General features: G+C 42.8%; 1 protein-coding gene across 5 annotated transcripts in view; it reads right to left on the bottom strand.

The window, feature by feature from the left end:
- The window catches only part of PACRGL (parkin coregulated like), a 30684-nt gene that overhangs the window by 1886 nt on the left and 16037 nt on the right, over window positions 1–12761 (bottom strand). For all 5 annotated transcript variants that reach the window (XM_030563359.1, XM_030563361.1, XM_030563358.1 and 2 more), the window contains 3 exons: window positions 8484–8618; window positions 5730–5837; window positions 953–1033 (listed from right to left, as the gene is read on the bottom strand). In XM_030563359.1, coding sequence (XP_030419219.1) covers window positions 953–1033; window positions 5730–5837; window positions 8484–8618 — 324 coding nt within the window. The remainder of the gene's footprint in view (window positions 1–952; window positions 1034–5729; window positions 5838–8483; window positions 8619–12761) is intronic.

Below are 12761 nucleotides of genomic sequence, written 5' to 3'. Positions count from 1 at the left end.
TAAATACTTTGATTAACTAACAAAGCCAGTATTTTAAAAACATTAAATGTCACTGCAGTAGATAAACTTTTTTCCTCACAAATTTGAAGCCCTAGAAGTAGAACTACTTATGTCTAGGGAGGCAAAAATAGCAAATGTCCCATCTCACTAATAAGTATGCACACACCTCCTAGCAGAAACAGTTTAATGTTTGAGACACTTAACTTGCAAAGGGCATCTGTGTGGACAGGAACCTACTTCTCAATGGAGTCCCATTGAATGGGACTCAGTGTGGGAGTAAGAGGCCTGCTGTGTGGATCCCTATGTAGATGTGGATCCTTGGAATGTCATGCTAAGGTGTGCAACTGTGTTTCTTATGAAGGAGCGCAAGAAATTAGTGTGGGGATGTAAGACAATTATTTAAAATCAGAAAGTATTCTCTATAGAAATGTAAAATAAAAGGCTACAAGTGACTATGTATTACATGAAGTAGATTCTATTTCTTTTCTAGGTCATCATTCATATACAGGAAAATAAAGCTATTTCCACATTATGAATCAGTACACAACAGCACTAGGCCCCAAACCTGCAAAACCTACACATATGCTTAATTTTACACAGAGAGTAGTCACAGTTTGTAGAGTTAAGCACATATATACATCTACTCTGATATAACGCTGTCCTCGGGAGCCAAAAATCTTACCACGTTATAGGTGGAAACTGTGTTATATTGAACTTGCTCTGATCTGCCGAAGTGTGCAGTCCTGCCCCCCCCCGGAGCACTGCTTTACCGTGTTATATCGGGTCGCGTTATATCAGGGTAGAGGTGTATAAGTGTTTGCACGATCAAAGCTCTAATTTGAAGAATTCAGAGACTTGAAATCAGATGTTTTCTTGACATGATTTAAATTCAAGTATGTTTTTATATTTTTTAACAAAATGTAAAATGCAGAGAATAATCTGTTCAACTCACCTTTCCACCATACTGCTCTAGCTTTTGTAACGCAACAGTGATCTGCTCTTTGAAATTTTTGTCCATTAACCTCTTTGAAATCTATTGGAAAAAATAAAATATAACTTGGAAAGAAAATGATTGAAGTACAATGCATGAAAACCAACCACATTTACTTTTGCTTTAGAATATTGCTTCACCTTAGTTCAGGAAAATGAAAGCAAAAAGAATCATTACTTTACGCATAGTAAGTAATTCCAAAGTAAGACACATGGTCAAAAGGGGAAAACAAAGTTTTTTGTAATGAAAAACATAGCTTTGCAGAAAATGTTCAGTTATTGCAATGATGGGTAGCAGTATAAAATCCATATACAGTCAGTTTTTATATCTGTTTGCAACTATTTTTGATGCAAAACAAGGGTACCAAGAGGAATACGAAACAGTTGTTGGGAATAGTCTGGGGAGTTCCTTTGTCTGTGCTCTCCCTCCCTGGCCTCTTACACAGTGGGAAAAATAGGGAACAGGGAACTTTAGTAGTCCTTGCTCAGGTTTCTCAGGGTTTCCCTGCCAGGCCTCTCTGCCTGGAGAGATTTGGCAGTTTCTCACCCCAATGGATCTGTCTCTTCTCTCTCAGGCCTTTCTACCTGGAGAGCTTTTATAATCTTTGCCTCTTTTGGTCAGGGTTCCCTCCCAGGCCTCTCTTACCTAGAGAGATTTTCCAATTCAGGTTCCTTCCTTAAGTAGCTCTGCAACACACCTATTAATTTTGCCCTGCTTCCTCAGAATACTTCTATCCCAGGCCTTTCTACTTGGAGAGCTTTTATAATCCTTGTCCCCTTTTTAGCAGGGTTCACTCTCAGGCCTTTCTACCTGGACAGCTTTTAACATCTCACTACCCCAGTTAATCAGGGTTCCTCTCAGAATTCTTTGTCTGGAGAGGTTTTCATTGTTCAGGCTCTCTAGGTGTTCCTTCTATTCAGAGTAAACCTATCTCAAAGTGGGCTTGACCAAAGGTACCCTTTAGCCATGTTTCTCAGTCAAGGGGGTGGGGGGGGAAACGACTTCTCGTTTGGCTTACATTAGGAAGTCCACCAGGTCCTTGGCAATACTCTTACCTTCCTCAGAGAAATATGAAATGACCACAGCTCGAGGTTCCCCTTTTTGTAGGTAGCCCATACAGTGCACGTAACCCTCCATAGTCAGTGGCATGTCATAATTTACCACGTGGCGTGTTCAGATAGTAAAAGCCTTTTACTGCCTGGAGGCTGGTTAACAGAGCTGGGATTTCCCCAGAAATAAACTCTTTTACTATGGCCTCCTGATCTGGAGAGGAGTCCTTCTGGATTCATCTGCACGTACACTCTTCAGAGTTAAGGATCTCTCTATCCAGGTTAAGATCCCTTCCAGGACTTCCAAAGACCAGGTTCTGTACTGTTTTTCCCACTGCTTTCAATACCTGGCTTAGCAACACCCACTTTTGTTCCTTCTGTACCCACACTATTGTGTGGATGACTTTCAGCAGGTTAGGACCATTTTTAGCTTGCTTTTTCCTCTGAGAAGAGTTCTTCTGTTTAGCAGAGGTCCAGTTGTTGCCCTGCTTTGCCACTACATCATGATCCTGGGTTTTTAGACCCATGGTAAGGCAGCTCTCTGCTTCAGCAGGTGAGTGTATGTCCCTATCCAAGCCATCTTCCTTCTGTACTGACTTCAGTCCAAAAAAAAGCCAGCTTTCTCCTTAGCCGAGTTGGACTTTGACCCTGGCTGGACCTTGATCAGCTCCTTTTGCAGGAGTAAGCACTGTTGGTTCGCTGTCTCCTTTTCAACTTTGAGATGAGTCAGCTCTTGCTCCTGTTTTACTGCTTGCCCTACAATCCTTTCCCATGAAGAGCAGATCTCTTCCAGCTCCTGCCAGTATTGAGCTACCTGTATCCATAGTTCCAGGATTTCAGCCTGATTCCAATCAGCCATAGCAGCCTTCTCTTTTAGCTTACACCAGTCCTCTACAGTAGAGGCCTGCTGTGTAGCTGAGGGGGCTACTGCCATTATTGCAGCATTGCTGTACATGGGAACTTAGTGTTTGTGCCACAGGACACCCGCTTCTTTATTAGACTGCTACCCACTCCTTTCGGGAGGCCTTTCTGAGTGCCTAGCCAATCAACCAACCCACTGGTATCCACACAAGCCCTGTGGTACTCTCTGGTCTTAGTCTTTGGCTCTTTTCCCAGTATGGTAAGCTGCTCCTCTAAGGCTTGCTGGGTCCTTTCTAGATTTAGCTTCTGTTGCTGGCTTTCTTTCAGAAGTCTTCTCAAGGAGAGAGCTTCTCCTTCCTGTACCTCTATTTCTGTATGGGCCCAGTGGTTTCTATAATAGTCAGAGCATTCCGTCTCCAAAACAAGCAGATGCTCCAACTCCTTCTATCTTTCAGATTGGAGACCTCCTCCTCCAGGTTTTAGTTCCGCTCACCTCCTTCACCTGCCTATCATCTTTTGTGTACACAGTGTCTCGCTCACTAAGCAGACACGTTTTGCTTTCTTTGGATACCTCTTTACATTTGGCCGCCAGCGCCAGTTTCACCTTCTCAAGGTTGGCAGTCTCCTGCTTGGTCTGTCCCAGATGCTTGGCCAGCTCTTTCAGCATTTGAAAAGGTGTCTGTTCTATTCCCTGGACCTGGGTCTCTTAAGCCTTTAAGCCTGTTATTTATTTCATACCGGAGAGCATTTATCTTGTTCTGCAGGTAGGGGTGGTGCCTGTTGCCCAACCAAGAGTCCTGACTTTCAGTCATTCTCTGAGCTCCCAGGCTCTGAGAAACAGGTTTCCCTCTATCTCCAACACCAACACCAACTGTCAGGGAACCCTGCTGTCCCTCAGAGCTTCTAATTGGGCTCTTCTCCAAAGAAGTCATTTCAGGGACCCAGCCCTGCTTCAGTTCCTGCAACATTAGGTACATTCCCCATGGACAGACACATTTCCCTCAGGACAGACACTGGAGGCTTGGTCTTCTCTTCAGCAAAAGGGTTGTTTAAGACCCACAACTGCTTTCCCATTTCGATCACATGGGACTCAATCCTTCTTCCTTGTCTACCAGGTTCACCAATTACAGGGAGTCCTGGGACTATGATAGTACCAGTACTGCCTTCCTGAGTTAGAGTTTTTTGGGGGGAAGCAATAGCTTCTTATGTGGCCCATTTCCCCACAATGGAAAAAAAAACTGTCCCTGGGGCAACCTTCCAAGCCCTAAATGGAGTCCCAACGGTCCTCTGTTCTGCCTTAACTACAACCTGGGCCCCAGCCATTTATGGCCAGGTGTCTTTATTCACCTGGCCTTCACTGGTCCCAGCAACCCTCATGGTAACCAGGCTGGACTTACACCACGGCTTGTATCAAAGTGAATCCATCTCACCTCACCTCCTTGCCCATAGTACCTACAGCTCCGCAGTAGTAGTCTTCTGAGTCTTTCCCCTGCAGCGGCCGGGCCAGGGTAGATGCTGTTTTAGCTGCCAAGCTCCCTGCCAAGCCTGAGACCGGTGATCCTGGAGTTGCTGCTGTTGAAGACCCTGAAGGGTTTTGCTGTGCTGTTGCTGGGTGGCTTGCTGAGGCTTTGAAGCTGCCACAGCCTGCTGCTGCTGGCCTAGAGCTCTTATCAGCTCTTCCATGGTCCCCTTGTTTGCAGGGGCTGATCTGAACAATCTGTTACCAGTGTAACGGGGTTGCACTCACCTCTTGCGAGTGCCCCGTGGCCAACTGCGTGCCTGCACTCTCTTTCTGTTTGTGGTGGGTCTTCGCTGACTCAGCCCTCCAGCCAAGTCAAACACAGTATGTGTGTGAGATAAAAGCAATACAAATCCCTTTCGGGGTACTCTCTCAGTGCCCTCCATAACGTCTCTCTTTGTTTGTCCCTGTTCTGGAATACAGCAGTGCCCCAGGTCTCTTTCTCTGGAGGCAATGTCCTCTCAGGCCTTTCTGGTCCCAGCTCTTCAGCGGAGCCATTACAGTTCAGTTCCCCTTCTGGGTGCCTCAAAGTCCAAGCCACTTTCCCAGTAGCTGTTGGGGGGGATCTGGGCCTGCCCTCTACTCTGGGTACCAGCCCAGGGACCCTACAGATAGCAGCCTTCCGCAATGTCCCTTTAAATAAACTGTGTTGCTGCTATAATTCCTTGGGCCACTTCCCCGTGGCTCCCGCACATTCTTCACCCTGATCTCAGAGTCTTGACCTCATGGAGTCCCAGCCTGGAGCACCATCCACTCTCCTCCAGCTCTTGCAAGGAACTGCACTCAGTCTGGCACTGCAGCTCTTCTTATACTAGCCTGCTGAGCCCTGATTGGCTGCTTCCCACACAGCCACTCTAGGCAGCTCGGAGGACCTCTCTACGGCCCTTTTCTCGGGTGGAGTGTGGCAGGGCCATAAGGCCTTCAGCAGGGGGCCTCAGGACCTAGTCCTCCCCATTACAGCAACTTTAATGGGTTTTGTTACTAAATATTAATATTTAAAATTCAGAGGTAATTTTATAATAAATAAACAATGTCCCAGCAAAACACAGTAACTAATTTGTCTCAGTCTTTAGGGGGGTTTATTGTACAAATTGTTCTTTTGGTCTAGTAGCTATACTGAATGTTACAGTGCTATAATTCACCATATAATAAAATAAAACTATGAATCTCTGCTAAAGCTTATCAAGAAATGCCTTTCATGGAACAGCTGAAAGTTCCATCATCTTTGTGTGAAATGACAGGAATTCTCTAAACAAAAGTAACATAAGAAATGAAGAGGAAATTTACTGTGTCTATTTTTTGTACTTACACTTGTGAGTAGGTGTTTTAGCTGATCATTAAGAGCAGGGCCAACAATGGCACTCAGCTGTATCAAAGCATTCAATCCTCTTTCAAATACTTCACCATTTGAATGGGCCTTGCAAGGGGGAGAAAAATTAATAAATTGCTATCAAACAGTAATCCACAATCAAATGTGCAAGCTCGCTAAAACAGCAATCTCTTGAGTACAATAATTAGCACTTACACAGTACTTTACTTTTTCAAAGCACTGATACTAATGTTTGAAGAGGTTTAGAAACACAAGTACAGCATTATTGAATATGTTAATACCAAGCATGTAACATTTAAATACCAATGTATTTTCAGGGGGAAAAAAGGAAACATACACACACACACACAAAACACACTACAGCATCCAATATTGGATGCTGATGGCAAGTTTCAGAATGAAACAGACTTTTTCATTTATTCTGTAGTGTGACAACTAATCATTTATTTATTTGATAGGAGAGCAAGCTAGGTAGTTAAACAGCATGCAGCATCTTTGGGGGAACATATTTTATTACGTTTATGTAACACTGTGGGACAGTGAATGTGATTATGTTCTACTCCCTGGGGGAGGGTTACCAGAGCTCCTTCAGGAATTAAAACAGTGTACGTGGGGGTGATTAAGGTGAATTACTCACTGAAGCTCTCCAGAGAGAAATCACCTCCTTGTCCTTCCCCAAATACCCACCCCGCCTTCCCCACCTCCTCCCCTGAGCATGCCACATTCCCACTTCTCCCCCCCTCCCACCAAACAGCTGCTTGACGCCACCAAACAGCTGCTTGACGGTGGCCTGATGGGAAGTGCTGGGAGGCAGGCAGAGGAGCGGGGATGTGGTGCACTCAGGGGAGGAGGAGGTGGAGTGGGGGATGAGGGGAGCTTGGCTGCCAGTGGGTGCAGAGCAACCAATAATTTTTTCCCGTGAGTGCTCCAGCCCTGCAGCACCCACAGAGTCGGTGCCCATGAATATTACTTGACTCATCTGTAGTGCCCATAACATAAGGATCAAATAATTTTCAAATATTAATCCATCCCTGTAAAACCCATGGGGTAAATAACAATTACGATCCTCTTATAGGTGAACAAATGGAAGCACAGCAAAATTAAATGACTTAGTTCAATTCACACAGCAAGTCAGTGGGAAAACTAGGAGTATAATCCTGAAAAGAGACCTGGGCCCAGATCCACAAAGGGAGCTAGGCGTTGCAATGCTGATCCTCTGAGCATGCTGATCAGATCAGACCCCACAGACAAAACAGCATTTCTCTGCCTATCTTCCCCGGCTATGGATAACAATAAGGCTTAGGTGGGAGAGAGGAATCCAGATGCCTAGAGTGAGGCAGCAGTGTGCATGCTCAGAGGCAGATACTTACATAACTAGGGAACTTTTAGTGGAAATTTAGCACTGAGTTCAGGTTCCTACAGGGCTGGATGGTAGCCAAGTGGGGGGTTTTCAGGATTGCAAAGGAGCCTAAATCTGGGGTTTAGGCACCTAAGTATCTTTGCAGATCTGGGCCATTGTATTAAGAGTCCCTATACAGGTCTATTCCAACCTAAGACTTTTGCCTTGCCATAACCTTTCAATTCCTTCCGATGCATTACTGTAATACATATTTTTAAAAAGCATGCTTAATCCCATTTTCTAATATTATTCCTCTTTCCCCATTGATATATTCCATTTCATCCTTTGAAACCCCTTTAATTTTATTTCAATCCTTACATAAAACACTCTTAGCTATTTGCTTTTGGGTCTGTTCATTTTTCCTCCGATTATATGCATATTATACATAAAGCACAATGATGTTGAAGTTCTATTGGTGCCTATTTCCCACACTCTGAGTATGTCTACACGGCAGCCTAAGACCAAGGTTAATTCAGTTAGCTGACCTGTGTTAGGGAACCATAGGCTTGAGCATCTACATTATATTTTAACCCTAGTTAAGAATTTTCTGACCTGTGCTCGAACCTAGTGCTCTGGTGTCAACATGCAGTGTGCAGAGCCATATCAAAATAATTATATCTCAGAGTCCCTAGAGCAGTCCTCCTTCCCCTCTCCCCGAAGTGTGGTTACTCCAGCCTTAGGAACATGATATACTGTAGGAAAACTTTACTGCCCGCCCTGCACATTACCAGGAAGCACTCTAATTGCAAAAAGGCTTGATCGGTTCGCTCTCCATTGCACACCCAGGAGGCTCTCTGATAACGTGCTTGCAGATTGGTGCTCAGAACAGAATGGGTTAACATTTATCTGAGCTGCCTCTGTTTGCAAACGGGGAGGGAGGGAAGGGACTTCTGTTTTCAATAGAGTGCAGATTCTTGAGATAGAGAGGACTACGGAAGTTGTGGGATACTTCCAGATGACTCCTGGGACCTGAGACAAGTGGGGTTGCAACTACACTGCACAGTAATAGGGCTCAGACCCTGCTTGACTTGAGCTCAGACCCTCCAGCACTGCAAGGTCCTGGGACTGAGCCCTGGGCTAACACAACTGCAGTGTAGATGGGGTGCGGGGTGTAGCCTTGAGCACAGGCTTATACTGCAGTGTAGACATACTCTCAGAGCTTAAAGAGTCATTTGAGAGCTGCCCCACTTCTCATGGGTTGCTACTGTCATCCCAGGACTCAGACAGTTTCCCATCTGCAACACTTGTATCAAACTGACCCTTTTCTTTAGACTTCATCTCTGTAAGAAAAAAAAATCCAAGAGTACAATAAATGAAAAATAAGAGAAACATACCAGAGCAGCCTTTAACACTGGAATCAGACGAGGCAACAAGGGAATTGCTTTTTCAGTAGCATCTTCAACCAAGAGTAATTCCTTAAAGCCCTCCTTTGATACAAATGTATATGGGTGTTTTGTCTCTCTTAGACCCTGTTATATATATATATATATATATAGAAAATATCTTTTCTTAATATATAACTTTTAACACACTACATTAAAACATCAAAAGGTTCCCTCTAGCAGCAATATATTGCTTATGTTTTATTGCATCAATTCAAAAACATAAAACACACTTACTCCACCATGTGGATTTATTGAGTATATCTCTGCTCACTAAATATTCAGGTTTTTTCCTTGATATGTGAAAGAATACCTTTACCCTTTTAATATGGTCATTTTCATCAACAGATGTACTTCCTTATTTTCATTCCATCTTCCCAAACTAATTTATCCACAGCCCCATGAACAGAAAATAGACGACCTTTCTAAGGGATTTCCCTACTCTTAATGAAAACAGAACACGGTACAAGGCCAACACTTTAAAGCAGTACAAATGTGCAGGCTTGTGATATCCTGAATCACAGGAGTTACAGGAACTCGCAATCTATATGGCAGAAATCTTTGATTTGTTCTGTGAGAGAAGGTCCCTCAGTCTCTTCAAATATTAAGAGATTATTTTTTCTTTCAAAAGCATCTAAACATAGCTCAGGTTCAGCCTAACATATCTGATACAGGACTCTAAGGCCTGATCTACACTAAAAAGTTCATCACTCAAGGGTGTGAAAAATCCACACCACTGATTGACCTGATTCGTCCGTCAACCCAGCTACTGCATCTTGGGGAGGTGGATTACCTACACTGATGGGAAAACCCCTCCTGTCAGCATATGCAGTGTCTTCACAGAAGCGCTGGAGCTGTGCTGCTGTAGAATTTCAAATGTGGACACGCCCTAAATTTAAGTTTGTTGAGATTCCTAGAACGTCTTTTAAGGCAAACTCCCTGCCAAATGTTGGAAAAAACAGGAAATAATACTGGATACGAAGTAATTTGTAGTGACCAGTACAAAGAGCAGAAGATAAGGATAAATTTGAGCATATTTTCTACTATGGTTCCTGGCTGCTTACTGATTCATTTTGGTTTACAAGGCCCCACTTCCAGTGAATAAGATCAACTCACTGAAGAGAAGGTTCTCTTTGCATAGTTGGGTTGGACCTAAATTTATTTACACCCACGAAACTGGTGACTGACAAGAGAATCTCTGAAACCGCAAAAGAATCAAAGGATTCCCTACAGGAGCTGGAGCTCCGAGATCCAAACTCAGCTCTGCCAAAGGCCTTCCTCTTCACACCACAATGATATATCTAGGGCCCTACCAAATTCACGGTCCATTTTGCTCAATTTCACTGTCATAGGATTTATAAAATAGTCAATTTCATGGTTTCAGATGTAAACATCTGAAATTTCAGGATGTTTTTGCTCAGGATTTTAGAAAATTTACCATTGGGCAAAGCCCTAGTGTGAAATATTTCAGGCCTTAGAATGAAAGTGCTGTAAGATTGTAAAGGGACCGAAAACAGTATTTGAATGGAAATCCTTGTGCAACTTTAATTATAGTGGTCACTCCCAATAAAATAAGTATTATAAAGAACAGCAAAATCCACAGATCTTCTGGGTTCCTGTTTGTGCTGCAACTTTCCATTACTCTCTCATAACCCAAATTATGGAGAAAGATTATTTTTAAAAAATATTCTACTGCTCAAACTAATAAACATATTAAAACCAAAGATAATATTTGAAGATTGTTAATCACTGTGGAATGTAACTTGGTTAGATTAGCTTCTTGGGAGTGTAATTCCTACCCACTCCCTTGCTCCAATTTGAGAACTACATGTTACTGAAGGCTCAAAAACAAATATATTGCAGCTAAGAGGTATCTATAGAAACTGACAGTGACTAATCATAATAAAATAACTGTTTTGGTTGAACATTACCACTCAGTTGAAAGTCTGTTTAACACTACACTTACAATATCTCTATGGGTTTATTAAAAGCTTACTCGCTTTCAAAATATTAATTCTCTTAAAATATTGCTGGAAATCCATCACAGAGTTCTCACTCCCTGGGAGAAATGTCTCCAAGAAAAATTTAAAATAATATTAAGACACAAAACTATTAAAATAGAGCAATACGTTACCACAAGCTACATAAAGAGCTATACTGAAATGTTCCAGTTCTTCAGAAAGCATTATTAGGACAAGTATTTATTGGGCCTATATAAGGTCAAAAGGAGATTTTAAACGGATTACAGAACAACATTACTGTCAGCTGATGTACAATGCATAAAATACAGAATCTAATCTCTAAATCATACTCAAAACTCCCAGCATATAGACCACATCTGGCCTATTTTATGTATTCATTTAACTCCCAAGATAGATTAAGATTGTACACAATTTAAGGTTTCTAGCTCTTATAATTGTGAACAAAATCTTCCAAATAAGACCCAGAAAATCCCTGTCTTCCCAAGTTTGTATACAGATAAAACAAAGACAAATGGATTCAAGGGGAAGTTGCCTCTGAAGCATAAGGACAATTGAACACCACTATTATTAACTACTGTTCTTTTTCACCGAAACATTGAGCTAACATGCTTATTTTTTGCTCTTAGATTGCTGGGAAGGAAAGCTACAACTCTATAGGCAAGAAAAACACTGTACTGTAACAGTCCTTTCTGTGCCCGATTCACCCTCTGACTGAATCCTACTCATGTGATGTTTGCAAAGGGTAGAAAGGAAGAAAGAACGAACAGCTGTTCCTCTTCACTTCTCCTTTCATACTGGATTAGCAAGGTGGTTTTACTTGAAGTTTTCCCTCTAGCCACTAGCATTTTTGGTTGCAATTGCTAATCAGCAGCCATTAGATGCTTCATCTTCCTTCCCCTCTGCCTTTTCTAGTTAGTGTAGCAAAGAGTATGCAAAAGGAGAGAGCTGGGAGGACGGTAAAGAGAAGGACAAGTTGATCCAAAGCCCAAGGACAGAGAGAAAAAAGCATCTCCTGATGCCACTAAAAGCTATCCCTTAGGCCTTCACTGGGGAAGTTGTGATGGATTAGGGTATGTCTGTACATATCTATATCAAAACTCCACCTCAGAGTGAGGATTCCAGAAGTGTTAGCAAAGAGCTAATAATGAAGACAAAACAAGAGTCATTAATCTGGATGGTCTCCCATTCAAATGGAAACATCCTAAAACAATAAGCTAGCTTCTACCCAGTGGAACTAGTTCTCCTAGGTGAGTATGTACCCAACCATCAGATCACCTGATGAGGAACTCAAAGCCACTGAAGAAAGTCACTTGAAAGGGGGCACAGCAACCTTATAATGGGAAGGCTCTCGCTAACTTTTGGGGGTGGGGAAGGAGGGAGGAGGGGAAGGCAATAATAGTGGTGGTAAGGAGAGTCTCGGGATCCTGAAAGGACTGACCAAAGCACTCCTGGAGTGGTGAGGGCACTGGAAGAAGAGTTTTGCATAAAGGTTTTTGTTATTTTCTATAGAGGTATATCTCATGTGCTTTGTTTGTAAGTAAAGTACAACTGATTTAGTAATTCTGTTGCAAAGTTTGTGTGCCTCTTGCTTTCACTGTTCTCTATTCCCTGAAGAGGGGAACAGTAATCCAGTGGATCCATAACTTCAGTACAACTCTAGAACCATGTGAGAACTATGGGGAAGGCTTGGAAGAGCTGGCACTAGACTCAGGGCCTAGCCAACAGGACTGTAGAATGCTCTCTCTCAGGAAGGAATACCAGAGAGAGGAAGTACATCTTGAGAGTGCGCACAGAGGCCTAAAGACAACACTCAGACTCTCTCCAGTCTCTGCCAGCCTAAGAGCACATGGGATCTAATGGTTGGATCTAGATAAAGGAGATTAGTGAGTGTCCACCAGACACAGCTCATCCCGTAATCCAGAAAGATCCACTAGCTACAACCCCTAAGGAATATAACATTTTGGATTCCACACTGAGGTAAAAATGAGGTATAACAGTTAGGAATAAAACTAAGAGGGGTAAAATATGTGTTCATATTTGGAGGAGTACAAAGTATCTGCTTCTTTGCAGGTCCACTGTTCCTCCCCATGTTCCTTCCCATGAAGGTTCCCACTATCCAACTGAAATAGCTGGTCTGGACACTGGGAACTGGATTTGCCTCTAAATGCTCAACATCTGAATATTATTTAGTCTTGTAATTTGTGCAAGATTTTAGTTTGGGTCTCCAGAAGACCACCAATCACAACAG

Source organism: Gopherus evgoodei, chromosome 5 (genome assembly GCF_007399415.2).
Source record: "Gopherus evgoodei ecotype Sinaloan lineage chromosome 5, rGopEvg1_v1.p, whole genome shotgun sequence".
NCBI classification, from domain to species: Eukaryota; Metazoa; Chordata; order Testudines; family Testudinidae; genus Gopherus; species Gopherus evgoodei.
The sequence above is the reverse complement of the archived record's forward strand: the minus strand, read 5'-3'. Positions and strand labels throughout refer to the sequence as shown.